This window comes from Pectinophora gossypiella, unplaced genomic scaffold, assembly GCF_024362695.1.
Source record: "Pectinophora gossypiella unplaced genomic scaffold, ilPecGoss1.1 Pgos_32, whole genome shotgun sequence".
Classification (NCBI taxonomy): domain Eukaryota; kingdom Metazoa; phylum Arthropoda; class Insecta; order Lepidoptera; family Gelechiidae; genus Pectinophora; species Pectinophora gossypiella.
In genome coordinates this window covers 1,136,362-1,157,324 of record NW_026063242.1, presented here as the reverse complement: position 1 = coordinate 1,157,324, position 20,963 = coordinate 1,136,362, and the positions used below count along the sequence as shown (strand labels likewise).

At 50.1% G+C, this 20,963-nt stretch overlaps 2 protein-coding genes across 2 annotated transcripts; one reads left to right on the top strand and one right to left on the bottom strand.

The window, feature by feature from the left end:
* The first annotated feature begins 8,919 nt into the window (after nucleotides 1-8,919).
* Nucleotides 8,920-12,086, top strand: LOC126380972 (uncharacterized). Its single transcript, XM_050030539.1, has 2 exons — nucleotides 8,920-11,038; nucleotides 11,302-12,086. Exons 1-2 carry the CDS (start codon nucleotides 8,920-8,922, stop codon nucleotides 12,084-12,086), a joined length of 2,904 nt encoding a protein of 967 aa, XP_049886496.1.
* Nucleotides 12,087-16,998: 4,912 nt separating this feature from the next.
* LOC126380971 (uncharacterized) lies at nucleotides 16,999-20,762 on the bottom strand. Its single transcript, XM_050030538.1, has one exon. It carries the CDS (start codon nucleotides 20,760-20,762, stop codon nucleotides 17,109-17,111), a length of 3,654 nt encoding a protein of 1,217 aa, XP_049886495.1. The 3' UTR covers nucleotides 16,999-17,108.
* Nucleotides 20,763-20,963: the final 201 nt, after the last annotated feature.

The following is a 20,963-nucleotide window of genomic DNA, read 5'->3' as shown; positions in this document are numbered from 1 at the left end:
CTAATCTTATTATCTAAAATATTCATATTTAAATCTCCTGCTATAACAACTCTTTGTCTGTCATTTTTTGTAATATTATAAAGAAGGAGTTCAAGTTTATTTAAAAAGTAATCTACATCATGTTTTTCTCTTTTAGGGACTCTATATAGACATATTATTGTTAAATTATTTTTAGGTATCAGAATACCACAACATTTAAAAAGAATGTCTTCTGAGAAATTATTTATCAATGAAAGTTCTTTATAAGTTAATCCTTTTCTAACCATTATACTCCTCCTCTTTTGTTACCCTTTTTTCTACAGTATAATGAAGCTAACTCGTAACCATGAATGTTTACATTATTTTCATAACCAGTATTTACAAATGTTTCTGTAAGGCAAAGTACTTCAGGGTATCGTTTTTCTTCATGTAGATTTAATAGGGCTATTTCAAGTAAATTTTTCTTATTAAATATACTAGCTATATTTTGATGAAGAATTCTAAAGAAAATTGTGGTTTTAGACACGAAAAAAATTGGGATTATTGTTGTTTTCATTATTTAATTCGTTCTCTGTGTTTTGATTTCCCGTGTTAATGCTTATGCTTCTTTTTTGAAGGTTATAATTGTTATTAGTTTGTGTACATGCATTCTTAACCATCCTTGAACCGACGATATCTGAAAATATTTTCTTATAGTTATAGTAGCTCATAAACATATCTCGTACCATGGCTCTACATGAATTCAGCTTATCTAATACATCTTTTCTGTAATAATAAAGTTCAGCCACCTTAACATTGTAAAAATTAGTACATGTTAATTTCAATGACTCATATTTAAATGCGTCAATATCATCATTATATGCATAAGGTACGCCATATAAAATGTTCGTGTTAGATACTGCATTAAAAAAGTTATGCAAAACCGATTGAAATACAAATGGATTTATATCGTGTTTTCCTGCCATTACAATTACAAAGTCAGATTTGTTGAACTCTTTACATTCCGAAACAACATCACTTGTAATTATATTAGTTAATGGGGCTGTTCGTTAATTCCTTCGATAACCAGAGCTAGAGACTAAATCCATGGCTGGTAAGGTGGTCAGTGCAACACAAATCTATACATAATCACAGCATGAAATAAGAAGGCCACCAACCTGACTGCTGCTGCGCCGGGCTCCAAACCACGGGGCCGAGATACCTATACCGCCGACAGTTCCTTGTTGTATTCACCAACTTAACACTCAGCTGAGTTGAATTAGGTATTGTCCAACATTAATAACACAATTTCCGATAGATTAAACAGTTTCTTCACAATAAATTCACAGCAAACAAATTATCCGTGGTGAACCCCGTGGTCGGCGCGAACAGAGTGACGCCATATTGGTTTCGACCAATAGCGTGGAATGCCACGGCTCGCATAAGTCGAGGCGGCAGATTCAAATTTCAGCCATGAGTATAGTTTGCGTGCACATAATCCTCCCCCCCGAACCAAGGCCTGCCTTGGTTATCAACCAACCAAACCTATGGTACTTAATCTACAAAGCTTCGATACGGGCCGAAGCAGAATTCCGTTCCCTGTCCTAACTTCTGCTACGCGCGTAACCGAATCCGAACCAGGTAAAAGACGTAAAATACGAGCGCGTTTCCACTTTAGAGGAGGATAGTTGTCCTCCTTAATCAAAACTAAATCACCGACCTTAGGAGCTTCCGAATGCGAAGTCCATTTAGTACGTTGTTGCAACGTATGTAAGTGTAGCGGACCCAACTAGTTGGCCACCTAGTTCCGCTCACATGCAACAGATGGCGCCACATTCTTCAAGCGGTCGTGAAACGCGGTATCGAAGTTTACACGGCAAGACGCATATATACAACTTCCAACACAACACTGTTGGATCGTCGATCCCTAGTCACACTACCAACTTGTGGCTAGCGGGGTACTATGCTCAGTTCGGTACCCCGAAAACATCCTTTGGCGGCAGAACACCCTCGCCGCCAAACTGGTGACCCTCGACAGAACACTTCCTGCCTACACCTTCTGGGAGTCGGAGTCAACTGCATCGCACCTGCATCATCCGCCACCAGCATCAATCACCCCGCATCAACCCTCAACAGGCGTTCATCATCAGCCTTCAGTCGGAGCATCATCAGCACGTCCACCTGCCAGCCGCCTATGACGCTGCCTGGACACCTGACACTCCACACCAGGACTTCGGAGCATCTACAGTTCCATGACCAGCTGCCCAAGCTGCTTGGACCTGGCACTCCGCACGCAACAGCGACACAGCACACGAGGTCCACTGCCACACCACGCTGTCGAGCACACGCTCCACGTGGCAGGCCGCCTTCTCGCCTCACGCTAGTCGCCGGCTCCACAATCCCGACTCACCGCGGATAGGAGCAGCTCCCCATCCCGACTCACCGTGGATAGGAGCACAACTCACGCCGTACACACCTCTTCCCGACTCACTGGGATTACAGGCACCACGGCATTCCTGAAGAGCACTGAAGCACTTGAATCGACCTCCGGTCTGAGGGGGGGAGTGATGTAGCGGATCCAAATAGTTGGCCACCTAGTTCCGCTCACATGCAACAGATGGCGCCACATTCTTCAAGCGGTCGTGAAACGCGGTATCGAAGTTTACACGGCAAGACGCATATATACAACTTCCAACACAACACTGTTGGATCGTCGATCCCTAGTCACACTACCAACTTGTGGCTAGCGGGGTACTATGCTCAGTTCGGTACCCCGAAAACATCCTTTGGCGGCAGAACACCCTCGCCGCCAAATAAGTATTCATCACGCCACCTAGACCAAAAATGCTGAGTAAGTTTTTGAACTTGGTGAAACCGTGACAACCGACAAATATTTACTTCCTCGAACGGACGTTCAGGCAATGCTACCAGAGGTTGACCGATAATAAAATGTCCGGGTGTTAATACTTCCAAATCCGAAGGATCCGCACTCAAAGGGCAAAGCGGGCGAGAATTCAAAACCGCTTCCACCTTGGTAAAAAATGTGGTTAACTCTTCAAAAGTGAGCCGTCTCTCACCTAGAACTCTATTCGTGTGAGTCTTTGCAGACTTAACTGCCGCTTCAAATAGTCCACCCATATTTGGACTACTTGGTGGGTTAAAAAGCCAAGTAATATTACTTTTTACTAACTCACGTTCTAAATCCGCATGATGACCCTTTAAATATACATAAAGATCTTTTAGATATTTATTTGTCCCGACGTAGTTTGTTCCACAATCGGATCGCATCAAAGACAGTATTCCTCTCCGCGATGTAAACCGAGTAAAAGCCGCAACAAATGCCTCAACCGACAACTCCGAGACCACCTCTAAATGCACTGCCTTAGTGCTCAGGCAAACAAAAATACAGAGATAGCATTTTAATAACCGAGCATTTCGTAAAGAACTGCTTTTTATCATAAACGGTCCGACAAAATCAGTACCGACACCTTCAAATGCACGAGAACACCTAACACGATCAGGAGGCAAGTCCGCCATAAAAGGCTGGTCTAAACGAGGCTTAGCCTTAAAGCATTGCACGCACCGAAACGTGACAGTCCGTGTCAACCGACGAACAGAAAGTATCCAGTAAATCCGAGATAAAATGGCCGATAACGCGTTGGAACCGACGTGACAATAAGTTTTGTGGTAATATTCCACCAAAAGTAAAGTAAATCTATGTTTACTTGAAAGTAAAATAGGATGACGAGCTGAATAGGGTAAACCCGAATGTCGAATACGCCCTCCAACACGAATCACTCCGTCACTATCCAAAAACAAGTTTAATTTCCTTAAAGAATCTCGTATAGGTTTCCCTAACCTTAATGCCGAGATATGTTCATTAAAATCTGAATCCTGAACCGACCGAATTAAGTAATTTAACGCACTACGACGTTCCGAAACCGTAATATTTTTACCGAAATTACGACGACACCTTTGCCGACAATTTTTAATAAACCGAAAAACATATGCCGTGACATTAACTAACTTGTCGAACGAGCTATACCGACCGAATAACAAATCTAAAGTTTCATTACCGACAACGATATTAGTAACGTGTTTCGCACGTACTCCAGGTAAATCCATAGGAACTTCAGTCCTATCACTAGGCCAAAGCTCACGTGGTTGACAAAGCCACTCCGAACCCCACCATAGAGGGTGCTCCACAAGTTGAGCCGCGGAGGCTCCCCTAGATCCAATATCTGCACAGTTCAACCCACTTGAAACATGTCTCCACTGAATTGGTAAGTTGGCATTGTTAATCTGAGAAACTCTGTTGCCTTGAAAAACTTCTAATTTGTGTGGGGGTGTCTTTAACCACGCCAACACGATGGTACTATCACACCAACCAATAACTTCCGAAAATTCAATAGAAAGCTCACTCAACGCAGAGAAAACGTGATGTAGGAGAGAAACAAGAAGTACTGCGCCACTGAGTTCTAACTGTGGTATAGTCATTTTGCTTTTTAGGGGGGCAACCCGAGACTTAGCTATCACTAACCGAACCGAAACTTCTCCGTGAATATTTTCCGACCGTAAGTAAACTGCAGCCGCGTATCCCAACGACGACCCATCGCTAAAACCGTGCAAAGAATAACTGATGTCATTAACAGACTTCAAGCACCGTGGAATTGAAATTCTCTGTAAATTCGGTAGATCCGAAACAAGATCATTCCACTTCTTAACCAAGTGTTCAGGGGCTGGAGCGTCCCACTCCACACTCTTAGCTCCGTCACTGAGCAGCTCTTGTAATAACAGTTTGGCTCGAAAAACCACCGGACATATCCAACCCAACGGATCAAAAAGTCTAGCCAAGGAAGAAAGTATACTGCGCCGAGTAACTGGCGACTGTTCCGAAGGTAAATTATTTACCCTGTACGTAAACGCATCCGATGAAGGGTTCCACTGAATTCCTAAGACCTTAATAAAACCGAAAGTGTCTTTATCCTCAAAACAACGACGTGTCTCGCAGAAATCCTCAGGAAAATCAGCGAGGAGCCGAGGTTCATTCGACGACCACTTTCGCAGCTCATAACCTGCCGTCTTCATCAGCTGTATCAACTCGTCTCTAATTTCCTGTACTTCCTCAACCGTGTCTGCGCCTCCATTAAGATCATCAACATAAGAATTATTTATCAGTAACTTCGCAGCCCTGGGAAAACGTTCCTGCTCATCAGCAGCCAACTGGTGCAAGCAACGTATCGCTACAAAGGGACTCGACTTAAGACCGTAAGTATTTGTAGTAAGTTCAAAAATCTGAATGGGATCAGCTGAACTTTCCCGCCATAAAATCAATTGATCCTGGGGATGGATCCAGGTCATCCGAAACATTATCTTTACATCAGTGGTAAACACCACCCGAGGTAAACGGAAATTTAAAATAATTTTAGTTATATCATTTTGTAACCTTTCTCCCGAATACAAACAATCGTTAAGACTAACCCCAGTAGTTGTCTTAACACTACCGTCGAAAACAACCCGAATCTTATCCGTATCACCAGACGTTTTAAAAACACCATGGTGCGCTAAAAAGTAATGTTCCTGTTCCGAATTAATATCAAACTCCGAAAGTTGCATATGTTTTAAGTGAATATATTCCCGAATAAATTGAACATATTTTTCTTTGAACTTAGGCTGAACCCGCATTCGCCTTTCCAAAGCCATAAACCGCCGAATAGCAACCTGCGCGGAATCACCCAACTCCGCGTGATTAGGTATCAATGTCAACCGAACCATATATTTACCATCCGAACACCGAATAACCGAACCCGAAAATAACCGCTCACAATCAACATCGCAAGGATCCCTAATTTTAACCTTGGGCGGCTCCTCCGACTTCCAGAACCGCTCAACCGCGTCCACCAATGAGACACCCGAAAAAACATCAATATTCCGATTCCGACAAACAACATTATTATTATAATTGCCCCGTAATGGCCCGAAAATAGCAAAATCAAATATTGTATCAATAGGATAAGGTCCACCCGGCCGTAAAGTGACCTTATTCCCTTCTACAATTTCACCGAAAATATCACAACCGAAAATAATATCGACCTTCGATAAATGTCCGAAACCATCATCCGAAATACGTAAATTATCCGAAATACCGAGCCGACTAGCCACATAAGTGGTAGGAGTTTTCAAAACAACCGCATTAACCGATAAAAAAATATTATTTCTTTCCGACCGAAAATTAATAGTAACAATATAATTACTATTCGAAGCGTGAGTGCCACCTACACCCAACAAAGGAGTCACAGAGTAATGTTTTTTCAAACCGAGTGAATTAACAAAATCGCTACGAACAACCGAAACCTGTGAACCGAAAACTAATAATGCCCTTGCCTTAACAAGCTCCCCATTACCCGATAGAACATTAACAATAACTGTAGGTAAAATAACATTATCTTGTAAAGTAGGCATAGAAGAAACATTACTCTGCGCTAATTGCTATTCCGATTGAACAGAATCACCCGACGGCAGCGCGTGACCGACAACTGCCGCGCTGTCCGCGCCCGAACAACAAGCGAAACCGCCCGGCCTCACGTCGTGCGCCTGACCGGGGTGGCCAGACATCACAGTATGCACCATACGCTCGTTATGGGTGCTCTGATTAAAGTTTTTATTATATGAATTATTATTTTGAACGTGTGCACCTTTTGCCGTCCGAGCACTAGGCTGCATATCTAACGTACATATTAATGTATGGTGACCGAGGTTACCACACCGCCCGCAAGGAACATGACGGTTACAAGAAGACGCCGAGTGTTGGCCGAAGCATTTGAAGCAAAGCCCATTATTGCGTATCCACATTCTACGCTCACCAGAAGAGCCGTTTTTAAATTTATAACAAATGTCAATATCATGACCCGCGATTGAGCAAAACGCGCACCTATGTTTAGCGTCCGTGCTGTACGGAGCTACCGAAACCGAATTAATATTTTTTGTTTTGGGAACCTCAGAATTATTACAACCTGAAGTCGTTGTTTCAAGCAAACTACACTCATTTTGTAAAAATGTCGTTAAATTTTCAAATGTCGGTAAATCACACCTTAATCCGCCGTACTTTTGTTCGAACCGGGTCCTAATGTCAATAGGTAATTTAGACAAACTGATATGCACAAGCATATAACACCAGCTGTCCACAGGTAGACCTAATCCTTTCAAAGCCCGAGTCGACTCCAGTAACGGGTTCAAAATACTCGTACGCAACGTGTTTACTTTTTTCAATACCGGAATATTCAAAATACGCGATATATGTATGCGTGTCCGCGAGCAAGCGTTTGTTGTCATACCGTGCTTTCAGAAGCTCCAAAGCCGTATCAAGAGATGAATCCACCATAGGCAGGCAAGTGTTGTAACATTGACCTTGGTTCCTTTTGCAAATGAGAGAACAGGTAATGAAACTTCTCGGTTTTTGAAATGTCTGTACGAGACGACACTAGCGAATTATACAAACTTATAAAACTGCACCATGTAAATAAGTCACCATCAAACGTTTGCAAATTAATTTGCGGTAGGCGAGCAAACGGCGCACTAGTCGTAGGTATGAAAGTACCCTGTGAGTGTGGATGCTCCGTAGCCTTAGCTTTCAACTTGTCATATTGTAAAGTCGCGCATTTATATTGTTCGTCATACTTTGCAACTACTTCCGAATCGGTTACAACCTCCAATAAACATTCATAGGCCTCCGTTAAGTTATCAAAATGAGAAGTTAACTTACGTAACCGCGCTAATTTTACACTTGAGCTAAACTCCGATGAATCAATCATATCAATTGTATTTAAAAACCAATCGCATTCTATTTTAAATTTTACTTCAAACTTTTTCGCCATGTTGAATTACCTATTTTATTCAACAACGAAATACACAACCGAAAAATACCGAAATACGCCGAAAATACAAATCTGTACCTACAACCGAAATAAGTACAACCGAAATAAGATAAAATAAATCCGAAATATTGTTATTTTAACCGAAATAACACCGAGAAAATTGTTTAGAACCGAAACCGAGCAGAGGTCAGTGACCGAAACCGAAAAAAACCGAAATACACCGAAAATACATATATGTACCTACAAGTACAACCAAAATAAGCTAAAATAAACCCGAAATATTAGTATTTTAACCGAAAAAACACTAAGAAAACTGTTTTTAATAGGTAAATACCGATAAATAAAACCGACCGACCGAATGTCACGTGACCTACCATCCGAGCGACAAAGGACCAAAATTATGTTCGTTAATTCCTTCGATAACCAGAGCTAGAGACTAAATCCATGGCTGGTAAGGTGGTCAGTGCAACACAAATCTATACATAATCACAGCATGAAATAAGAAGGCCACCAACCTGACTGCTGCTGCGCCGGGCTCCAAACCACGGGGCCGAGATACCTATACCGCCGACAGTTCCTTGTTGTATTCACCAACTTAACACTCAGCTGAGTTGAATTAGGTATTGTCCAACATCCCGTGTGGAGTTGCTGATCTCCCATCGGGCGCGTCCCCAGGTGGCGGATAGGGGAATGCCCCCCCAGATATGGGGGGGGTACCGGCTTCGGCCGGCGCGGACCAAAATCAGCAGGGGAGGGTGGTTGCTCTTCGTATCCCTCTGCGACCGCAGAGGGTACTGAAGATGCAACCTGGGGCTTCGGCCCGGCGTTGACAGGGGCGGCGGGTCCGGCAGCAATGCTGGGCAATGGCTTCGGCCACCGCCGGCCCGACCCGTAAACCAGACGCGTTGCTGTCTGGAACGGGGGCCGCCTCCGCACTGAGCGGAGGGGGCTGCGAGGAAGACAACCTCTATAAAATAATCACCCAAGCTTAAGGTCTGGCGCCTGCCGATGGGCTGAATGGTCAGAGGTTCTGGCAGCAAGGGCGCCCCGGGGAGGTCACCCCGGTCAGAAAAGACAAACAACAAAAATGAATAAGCAGATCCGAAATTCCAGTCCGCCGGCGGGCACTCCAAGCGAGCGACCCCGCCCCTCTTTGGAGGGCAAGCCCCAATCGTATACGGCGGGGGGCAAAGACTGCTTCGTAGGCCAGCAAGATGCTGGCCTCCGTGAACACGACTTAGGCAACGAAAACGGTTTAGGATTGAGCAAAAGTTTGGATGTGAGGGAACTGAGAAGTGGGAGAAAATCGGACAGAGTTCCGGGAAGAACAGACAAGGAAGCCAGGGTCAGTCTTACTAGACTGTCGGTCGGGCGGGACGCGCTAATGGTGCTCCCCGGCCCGAGTAGGAAGGATGCCACGAGCGACGGAGAGGACACGGAGGGCTCCGTCGTTTCAATGAGATCGGTGGCTTCAGCAGGTTCCGGAGTCTCTCGCGCTGCAAAGCGTGCAAGACTGCCAGGGCCTGCAACAAACGGAGGGTCGCCGAAGTCGAAGCGCAAGCCTCGACCTAGGCAAAAACCAGAGATCGAGATAGATGATAACGATCCCTATCTATCCTCGGTATCAGTGTCATCCACACGATCCAAGGACACTCTGCCCAGCGTGGAGGACCTGGCGTCGGAAATGAGGGAACAGCCAGTGGCCGACCTAGGAGCTCGAATCCTCGAGTCCATGGAGACGGTCACCAAAGTCGCGGATCACTCCAAGAACCTGAAGGGCAATTTTGTACGGTCCTTGAGGTTGGCGGCGATCACGGCAAAGGCTGCGGCAGGCGAAATGGCGCAACGAACGGCGTCGATTGGCAGCGAGGGATGGCTTGAGAGGGAAAACGCAAACTTGCGCTCCAAACTCTCAGGGGTGGAGGATAGGCTTAAGACCCTGCAGGCCGAGATGGAGCTTCTCCGCCAGCGGGAGCGCGCGCCTCCTAGAAAAGAGGACAGAAGACAGCCCGCCAGGGGCGCCGATGAAATCCTAATGGATCGCATCGGAGCCCTTGTCGAAAACAAGCTGGCTGCCTTCAAGGCGGAACTACTCCCAGGCCGAGCCATCAGGCCGCCCCTGGGTAAGAGGCTGGTGACAAGCGACGCTCCAGCAGCGGCGCTACCACCACCGCCGCCACCTAAGCCGAGAAGGGGCTCTGACGAGATCCTCATGGATAGAGTTGGAGCCCTGATCGAGAGGAAGCTGGCCGACTTCAAAGCTGAGCTGTACCCGGACAGGGTCCGCAGACCGAACCAGGAACCAGCTCCAGTCGCTTCAGTAGTGGCGCCTGCGACAGCAGCGCCCAAGAAGAAGAAGAAGAAAGCAAAAAAGGGTGGGAAGAAAGGTGCCAACCTGCAGCCGCCCCCAGTGCCGAAGGGTGCTCCGGCAGTGACAGCGACAGTAGCGGGTCCCTCAGGACTTCAGACCCGTTCATGGGCCCAGGTCGCGGGCAAGAAGCCTGCCTCTCGACCATCTGAGAGGGCAGCTGCTTCAAAGCCCAAACCGGCTAAGCCACAAAAGCCAGCCCAACAGGCGAGCAGTGTTAGAGCCAAGCCAGCTCGGCCCCCTAACACTGCTGTTGTGGCCGTGACTGTCCACGAAGGGGCTGACACCACCTATGCTGCGGTCATGGGTGCAGCAAAGCAGCGCGTGAGTCTCGCAGAATGCGGGATCTCTGATCTTCGGCAGAAGAGGGCTGCGACCGGTGGACTGATCCTAGAGGTCCCTGGTCCTGACAGTGCTAGGAAGGCAGATGACCTCGCCGCGCGCCTGCGCAGCGCTCTCACGGATATGAATGTGCGCATATCGCGTCCGGTGAAGACTGGCGAGATCAGGGTCACGGACTTTGATGAGTCCGTAACCCAGGCTGACATCGCTTCTGCGATCGCGGACCAGGGGGGCTGTTCGCGGGAGGATGTCAAAGTCGGAGAAATCCGCCTTTCGCCACGGATGATGGGCACAGCTTGGGTTAAGTGCCCGCTCATCGCTATCCGCAAACTCGCAGGCACGGCGAGGCTAAGAGTGGGGTGGGCGTCGGCGCGAGTCCAGGTGTTAACGGCTAGGCCGTTGCAATGCTTCAAATGTCTGGAGATGGGACATGTCAGATCTCAATGTCCCAACGCCGAGGACCGCAGCAGCTGCTGTTACAAATGTGGCCTGACTGGTCACAAAACAGGCAGCTGTCAAGCACGCGAGCCCAAGTGCCCGGTCTGTACAGACCTCGGGCGACCGTCGAATCACCGACTGGGTAGCCAGCAGTGCACCCCTCCTAAGAGGAGAAAGGGCAGAGGACAGCAGCAGAATCCTCAACCCAGCCGGGACGTAGCGCCATCTTCGCGCCAGGGCGAAAGCCCACCAGAGGCTATGGAGGCCCAAGATTCCCTCCCCTAAGAGTCCTTCAGTGCAATCTGAACCACTGCCGCGCAGCTCAAGACCTACTGCTGCAGACGCTCGCGGAGTGGTCGATTGCACTGACAGTTGTCGGAGAACCCTACCGCGTTCCGGACCATCCTCGATGGTTCCCAGGCGATGGCGGTTCCGTGGCTATACACTGGGGAGGAGGACGAAGCGACCCTCCCTGTTCCCTGCTCTGCAGTGGTCAGGGATTCGTCGCAGTGGAATGGGGGCATTTGGCGGTGGTCGGATGCTACATCTCGCCCAATTGTCGCCTCGAAGCATTCGAGTCTTACCTGGACTTGGTGGCAAACTGCATCCGCAGCTGCCGCCCTCGTCCAGTGCTTGTGCTGGGGGATTTCAATGCCCACGCCAGACAATGGGGAGGTGCTCGGGACACACCAAGGGGCGAGACTCTGCAGGAGTGGGCGGACGGAATAGACCTGCGTTTGCTAAACCAGGGGTCCGTAAGCACCTGTGTGCGGTGGCAGGGGGAGTCGGTCGTCGACTTGTCGTGGGCGACTCCCGCTGCAGCGCGCTTAGTGTCCGGTTGGCGAGTGGCGGAGGAGCTGGTCACTCTCTCCGACCACAGACATATCATCATCGATGTCTCAGTTCGCCAACCGGAACGCTCTCAGAGTGACGTGGGACCGCCGCGCCGTTGGTCCCTGAAACTACTTGACCAGGACCTCCTTGTAGCGGCGGCCAACGTCGCCTTGTGGCCGGGCGGAAGGATCGCTTCCGACCCTGAACAGGAAGCGTCCTGGTTTCGGAGCGCGATGACGTCCATATGTGACGCGTCGATGCCCCGAGTGTAGGCCCTAATCCGGAAGAAGGTGTACTGGTGGTCAGAGGAATGTGCGCATTTGCGAGTGGCATGCCTCCGAGCCCGACGCCAGTACACCCGAACAAGAAGAAGACGCCGAGCCACGCCGGAAGAAAAAGCCGATGCCTATGCGACATACAGAGAGGCGACAAAGGTGTTCCAATTCGCCGTCTCTGACGCAAAGGCTCGGGCATGGCAAGAGCTCCTGGAAGATCTGAGCAGGGACCCATGGGGCCGCCCGTACAAACTAGTACTGGGCAAGCTCCGGCCGTGGGTACCTCCCTTAACGGAGACAATGGACCCCGTTCTACTGCGGACAGTGATTGACTCACTGTTCCCTAGGGTCCAGGACAGCACTCCTGTCACCCCATCCTCTGCAGATCCTATACCTTGGTCTGCACAGTTTGAGGTGTCGCAGGACGAGCTTGACCGAGCTGTCAAACGCTTAAGAGCCAAGAACACCGCCCCAGGTCCTGACGGAATTCCGGGACGGGCCTGGGTGCTGGCTCTTACCGTCCTTGGAGACAGATTGAGGCAACTCTACACCTCTTGCCTCCGCGAAAGCCTTTTCCCCTCCGGGTGGAAAGACTCGAGCCTGGTTCTCCTGAGGAAGGAAGGCAGGGCTGCAGACTCTCCCTCTGCATATCGTCCCATATGCCTACTCGATGAGGTCGGCAAACTGTTCGAACGAATAGTGGCCGACCGAATCGTCGATCATCTGGTGCTGGAAGGTCCCAACCTATCGGAGTACCAGTTCGGCTTCCGACGGGGTCGATCGACAGTGGACGCGATTCTTCGCGTCCGCTCTCTGTCCGACGAGGCCGTATGCCAGGGCGGGGTGTCGTTGGCGATAAGTCTAGATATCGTCAACGCGTTCAACTCCCTGTCCTGGCAGGCGATTAGGGAGGCTCTGGTGTATCACCAAGTACTTCCCTATCTCCGAGAGATAGTTGGCGCCTATTTACAGGACAGGCACATAACGTATGTGGGACGAGATGCAGAGGTACATCGGAGGCCGGTCTATTGCGGGGTCCCTCAGGGGTCCGTCCTGGGTCCCCTGCTTTGGAACCTAGCCTACGACCCAGTCCTGAGAGTCGATCTCCCCGCTGGCGTGCACGTTGTCTGTTACGCGGACGACACGCTTGTGCTGGCCAATGGAGACAGCTTCGAGACGACGGCTCGACTTGCCGAGTTGGGGGTGGCATGTGTTACCCGGAGAATACATGATCTTGGCCTCCAGGTAGCGCCGCACAAGACCGAGGCGCTGTGGTTCCACAACCTCTCACGGGGCGAGGAACCACCAGACTCGTCGATTCGCGTCGGCGATGCTCAAGTACGGGTTGGTAGGCACATAAAATATCTTGGCCTTATCCTGGATGGTCGGTGGGATTTCTGGGAACACCACAATCGCCTGAACACCAGAGTCGAGAAGGTGATTGGCGCACTACATCGCATACTACCCAATCTCGGTGGACCGAGAGAGGGAGTACGGCGCCTCTATGCCGGAGTAGTGCGATCGATGGCACTCTACGGTGCGCCTGTTTGGGCCTCTAGCCTGACAAGCGACCAACGGCACAAACTTAACAGTTTACAGCGGAGAGTGTCCATCAGAATCGTGAGGGGATATCGCACGATATCATACGAGGCTGCTATGCTCCTGGCCCGATGCCCGCCTCTAGACATCTTGGCGGACATGGATGCGCGAACGTACCATCTTGCTCGCAGCATCCGCCAGAGAGGAGAGCCTCAGCGTGCTGTGGAGAGGCTCAAAGAGCACGAGCACCTAAAAGCGCTCGAGGAATGGAGAGTGCGACTCGAAGGGCCACGACCCTCACGACAGCGAGTCGTCGGGGCAATACTTCCATCTTTTGCCCCGTGGATGGATACGTGCTGGAACGGCTCGTATCGGCTGACGCAAGTGCTCACCGGACACGGCTGTTTCGGTCACTATCTACACAGGATTGGTCGCGAAACATCAGCGCAATGTCATCACTGTAGTGACGATGAGGATGATGCCCAGCATACGCTGGAAGAATGTCCGGCGTGGAACACGGAACGACGCACCCTGATCTCAACGATTGGGGCTGATCTTTCTCCCCCAGCAGTAGTTGCGGCTATGTTGTCGGGAGAAAGTCACTGGAGGGCCATGGTCACTTTCTGTGAGTCCGTCATGACCCAGAAGGAGGCTGCGGAGCGAGATCGGGAGAGGAGGGATCCCGCCCGGAGAAGGCGACGTCGGCGACGCGCGGTAGCGGCAGTAGCCGTGGCTGTCTAGCCGAGTCCGCCCTGTAGCACCGGGTGCAAGAATAGGGCTACGGTACCCCCTGCCTGTCGTAAGAGGCGACTGAAAGGGGACACTGGAGATCGTGGGTGGTAAGGGCGGGGGCCCGAACCGCCCAACACACGGTCTCCGGGAGGGACGGCAACGCGACATGGCCTCGCGTTGCTGTAAATGCGGGATGGCGTAGGGGTGGGGACCTACCCCGGGACGCGCATTTTTTATAGCAGGCGCGAGGGAAGCACCGGTGCGTTCGCTAGAGATCCCGGAGCTTCCCGACATGCGCAGCAGAGGGCCATCGGAGGGGTTTTAGTCGGTAAGAGTCCGACATAACCTCGTCACTCCCCCGGGTGGCGAGGTATCCATGAGGATTTCCCCTTCGTTACCAAAAAAAAAAAAAAAAAAAGTATTGTCCAACATTAATAACACAATTTCCGATAGATTAAACAGTTTCTTCACAATAAATTCACAGCAAACAAATTATCCGTGGTGAACCCCGTGGTCGGCGCGAACAGAGTGACGCCATATTGGTTTCGACCAATAGCGTGGAATGCCGCGGCTCGCATAAGTCGAGGCGGCAGATTCAAATTTCAGCCATGAGTATAGTTTGCGTGCACAGGGGCATTAGGTTTAATAATAGATGAGATAGAATATTCCGGTTCAAGTAACTTCTCAAATATTCTTCGGAGCCCCCTCCCTGTCTCATCAGCCAGTAAAAGCACTCTACGCTTACAAGGTGTCGATGATGCACAGTGGATACTGTGATGTTCCGGTTGTACGTGAGCTTGTTGATCATAAGAAGTTGACGTCTGACGTGTCTTCTTGAGTTGTTCGTCTGCGTTGTCTCCATCTGTCTTCTTGGTGGTGGAGGAACAAATAGGTGAGTTACCCATGGTGCTAGTCCTTTCCATGCTTCTACTTGAATTGTGGTGGTATGCTGGCTGCTTATCAGAACAGAGGGGTGATAGTGGAACATGGCTAGGATTTTGCGGTGGTGTCGTCGTATTTTTTTGTTGGAAGGTGGCATGAATGTGGTTATTAATGGCATCTTCTTGAGTTCGGCGTATTATTTTTTTTGTAGATGATATTTTTTTGAAGTTACAGATGGGACTTGGAGGCTTTTCTGAAGAGTTACAGATTGACTTTAGACTTTTTATTTGCAAGTGATTGTTCTGTGCTTCTTTTTTCAAAATGTTATTTACATACAATAACTCTTTAATCTTCTCGTCAGCAGATTCAAGCCGTTGGCGTAATAGATTAATTTGTTCTTTTAATTCTAACTCGATACCAGTTGTAATCGATGTGATGTCGGGGCAACTTCTGTGTAAAGTACTATTGTGTGCAGTGTAAATACTGTCATCCTCGTCTTCTTCTAGCAATGAACTAAACGAATTATCAGTAGATACGTTAATTATGTATTTTTTTCGATCTAACGTTACATTATTAGATGGTGAACCCGTTTCGATGACCTCTACGGGTAGTGATGGTGGTTTATTGTGACTTGCGCATTCTCCACTGCATTTCCAGTTTTTTCGGTTCTCTATTGTCATGAGATAAAATCGTTTAGAAGTTGCTTCGGTACATTCTATGTGATAGTCATTTTTGCAGGTAAAGCATTGAAGTGTTTCTCTACTTATTATTGGTTTATTGCATTTAGCACATTGGCGAGACATCTTGTGGAATTTTTCGGAACTAAAGATTTTGAGGTTTGAAAAGTAAGCACGGTTCTGTGTTAAAAGTTTCGCAGAAACTCAATAGATGGCGCTATAGCTCGCGCGCACGACGCGCGAGTAATAATGTTGCTCAAAATGCACTTGTTTACTAAGTTATTCAAATTATTAACGGTACTCACTAATTTTTTTCCGTATCCTGAATATTGTTTATAGATTTTTGGATGTCACTACTATTGTAATTAATAATTAACACCGTACACATTACTTTATATTTTAAATACGATCGGGCGGCGAGTGCCCGTCCGTAATGTCCCCCCTTCCACCCCCTATTTAAACGCCTCACCGGCGGTGGGGTCTGATCCCCTTCCCCGCCGGCGTGGCCAACCGTCGGGACACCCGGCGCACCGGGTGCCCGAGCCCTGTCGGGCAAGGAGATTATTAGATCCAAGAGTTTTGCCGGTCCGCCCCCCGTTTGACCGCGACAGGCGGTCCCCCTCCTGCCCACCCCCTTTCCGGGCCACCCACACCCGACAACCAGTGCCGAAGTGTGGGCGTCTCCAGTAGTGGAGTAGGGTTTTCGGAGGGGGGGCGCCGATCGAGGCGCGGGAGCCGCGAAACCGGCCGGCAGCTCCTTACAGAATGCTCTGCCTACTCCGATTCGCCCGAGGCAGGTGGCACACTCCCGTCGGCTCGCTCCCGAAGCTAACCACACCCGGCAAACCAGTGTCGAAGTGTGGGATTCGGGGGTTCGCCGGCGAGGGGGCGATCACCGGCCGCGGGGCGGGCGTAGGCTCGGCCTAGCAGCGGTTGGTTGACAAAACAATGACTGCCCACGAGGGTAGGCAGTCACCGGGCGGCAGTGAGAGGAGCAGTCGCCTCACCGCACAAGCGTCCGAGGGCAGTTCGAAAATATAAAATACAGACTTACCCTCAGGTGCAGACAATCCAAAATAAATCACTATGTGCGCGGGTGAGGGTAGACGTCGGAGCACAACACATCCACTCACGATGACTGCAGCGATCCGTGTGGCGGCTCGGCGCCATTTTTTTCTTATATAGAGAATTATCGGTTCGCGATTGGTGGGGGTTGCGGGGAGTAGAGAACCAATAATTTCTTGACGGGTCTTCTAAGTGTCCCCCCCTTCGTCTTGACATCGACGACTCCTACTATGTTGTCCGTTCCAGGGTAGGTAGCGGTGATTATTCCGCGGGGCCACACGTTTCGTGGTAGCGTGTTGTCGGTAATGAGCACGACGTCACCCATTTTTACCGTTCCTTCGCCGTGTGGCTCCCGCCGGTTTTGGAGCTCGGGGAGGTACTCTCGCATCCAACGAGTCCAGAATAGGTCGGCGAGTCGTTGAGAGGCTCTCCACTGGGTTCTGTTGGATAAGTCGCTGTCATCGAAAGTGCCCGGCTGGCCCTCGCGGGCAGTGCCGCCGAGCAAAAAATGGTTCGGAGTGAGTGCTTCTGGGTCCGCGGGGTCCACGGAGACGTGTGTGAGTGGACGGCTGTTGACCGTGTATTCCACTTCGGCGAGTAGGATGTGTAGGACCTCTTCGGACGGGCTCGTTCGTTCTAGTACGGTGTATAGAGCCGTTTTCACGCTCCGCACGAGGCGTTCCCATGCTCCGCCCATGAAGGGGGCGGCGGGGGGTATGAAACGCCAGCTGATTTTCCTGTGTGTGGCTTCTTCTTCTGTTGCTCTGTCTATAGTTTTGCGAAGCTCCTTGTCGGCGCCTTGTAGATTCGTCCCATTGTCGGACCAAATTTCTGTAGGGCACCCACGGCGCGCGATCATGCGTCGTAGTACCATAATCGCCGAATCTGTTGTTAGTGAGGCGGCGATTTCTAGGTGTACGGCGCGTGTTGTGAGGCACGTGAACAGTGCGACGTACCTCTTCTGTGTCCCTCTGCCCACTGTGACCGTGAGGGGGCCGAAGTAATCAAGCCCAGTGTATGTGAAAGGGCGTTGATGGTGCGCTAGTCGGGTCGGCGGGTGGTTACCCGTCGGTGGTCGCGGTGGTGTCGACCGTCGTATGCGGCAGGGCAGACATCTATGTATGAGCATGCGTGCGATTGGACGCAAGCGTAGGATCCAGTAGTACTGGCGGCATTCGTTGATCGTAGCCTCGACGCTCGCGTGATGTAGGCGTCGATGTATGTACTCCACGTATAGTTTTGTTACGTGGTTGTCGCCGTCGATGACCGCCGGTGCTCGTGTCTGTGCTGTTATGTCCGTCGCCGCGCTTATACGTGATTTAAGTTGAATCACGCCGTTGACTAGTTCGACCGCGATGGGACGTAGTCGGCTCGAATGGGGTATGTTGCCCCCTTTCTGCAGAGTGTCTATTTCGCTCTTGAACGACTGTTGTTGACTGGCGCGTACTAGGAGGGCTTCGGCCTCCTTGCTATATCGGGCATCTAGTGGGATGAAATTTCTGTAGCTGTCGTCCCCCTGTTTTGTAGGCCGGGGTGTGGCGGTTCTATATTTTCGCCCCCATGTGCTGTCTGTTTCTCTGACTTTCGCCGTGAGTTTGTAGTTGACTTTCTCGTCAGCGCCGCGGCGGCATAGAGCTATAAACTGAAGGACGCGAGCGGTGGCTCGCAGTAGGCCTTCCCATTTCGAGAATCTATTACTGTCCGGGAGCGCTGTTGTTAGCGTCGTTGTGGTGACACTTCTGTGTGTTGTATAGTGCAGTCTCTCTTCGCCGGTGTTTTCTATATGTGGTGGCTTTTCCGCAGGCCACGTAGTCGGATCGTCACGTAAGAATTCCGGGCCTCTGAACCATCTGTGTTGTACATCGAAGTCACTTGGTACGTCGCGGGTCGCGTCGTCGGCGACGTTGAGTTTAGTTGGAACCCAACGCCACTCGTTTAGCTTGCTGACCTCCTCTATTGCCGCGATTCGATGTGCGACATATGGTTTGTACGAGCGAGCGCCCGTTTTTAGCCAGGTGAGTACTGTGCGGCTATCGGACCAATACGTGACTGACGATGGTTTTCGGTCGTGTTCTTCTATTACAGTCGCGGCCATACGACTGCCCATGACGGCCGCTTGTAGTTCGAGGCGTGGGATTGACGTGACTTTGAGCGGTGCGACTTTGGCCTTCCCCAAGACCAGTGATGTAGTCACGTGTCCCTCCGGCGACTGTATGCGCCAGTATAGCGCGGCGGCGAAGGCTGTTTCACTAGCGTCGACGAAAACATGTAGTTGCATGTTACTAGCGTCGCTGTAGTGTAAGTGACATCTGGGTATCGCGACGTGGGTTAGCTTCTTGAGATGTTCTATCCACTCCGTCCACTGTGCGGCGAGGTCGGTGTCGATCGGCTGGTCCCATTCGGTGTTTCTTCTCCATACTTCTTGAAGGAGCTGTTTCGCCTTAGATGTGACAGGCGAAGCGAGACCGAGAGAGTCGAACAATGACATGACTATTTTGAGCGCCTCACGCTTGGTGGGTTGTTTTCTGTTTAGCACGTCTTGTGGCAGACGTGCTAAATCGAGGTTGAAGGCTAACTCGTCGCTGTACGGCTTCCAGATGAGACCTAGTATACGTTCGGTCTTCGTGTTTTCGTCGAGTGAGACTGACTGAGTTGTCGTCGATGGCTCCGAGAGTGCTGTGAGAACCTCTTGTGAGTTTGAGGTCCATTGTCGTAGCTCGTAGTACGCTTCGCTGTGTATCTCGCGTACTCTGTTCGACGTAGCTACGGCCTGTTCTATTGTCTCGAAGCTCTGTAGATAGTCATCGACGTAGTGATTGCGGACTTTTGCGTCGTACGCGTCCGGGTCTGTGACTTTGTGCCGCTCGGCGTTGCTATTCTTTATGTAGATTGCTGTCGCAGGTGATGACTTTGCTCCGAAGATGAGTGATGTCATGCGGTACTCTCGGGGAGTCGTGTCGCCTCTATTGTCGCCTCGCCAGAGGTAGCGGAGGGCGTCCCGATCTTGTTCACGTATCTTGACTTGCATGAACATTTCCTTGATGTCGGCGGACACGGCGTACTTGTGTTGGCGGAGGCGCATGAGTACCCCTGGTAGAGACTGTAGTAAGTCGGGACCGGTGAGCAGGTAGTCATTGAGTGATAGACCTTGCGTTTTGGCTGCGGCATCGTGTACGACGCGTACTTTTCCCGGTTTCATCGCGTTGAGAACGGGGAAATGAGGTAAGTACCAAGTTCTATTGGCTGTTTTGGTACTCGGAGCGGGCTCGGCGTAGCCTTTAAGTAGTGGATCTTTATCTATCTTTTTTTCTGTAGACAGTAGGCGGTTGTACGCGTTATTGTAGTTGTCGGGCATGGACGCGTTGTCTGTGTGCCACAGTAGCGACGTTACGTAACGACCGTCGTCGCGACGTGTAGTGCGTTCGGCGAGTATGTTGAGCGCACGCTGTTCGGGGTCGCTTTGTGGCCTTTTCTGTTCTATAGCGAGAGACTCGATGGCGAAGTACTGACGGAGCTGTTCGTCCATACTATCTTCGGGTGTGGGTGCGGTAATGTAGTTGATTCGATGTCCTATAGTGCGCGTGTGTGCGCCGTGCAGCACCCAGCCGAGAGGGGTGAGGGAGGCGACCGGTTGATGCCGCGCCCCTCTTCTTGTTTCTGTGGCGAGGAGTAGCTCCCAGTTGTCCTGTCCTATTAGTATCTTCGGTGTCGCCTCGTAGACTATGTTAGCGACGAGCTCACCAAGTAGAAATATTTGTAATTTGCAAAATAGTAACATGTTCAAATGTATTTGCTGTTTTTAAATGTGCAGGCGCTTTTGTCAATTTTGTTGGTACGAGTGACGGTAGTGCGATTTGCATTTGTTTTAAAATCACCTTTGTTTTTGAGAGACGTCCCTCTTGTCTGCCGCGATCCACGACGACACACGTACCAGCGCGTTAATTTTCAAAAAATGTAACGTGTGCCTTTGCTAATAAAT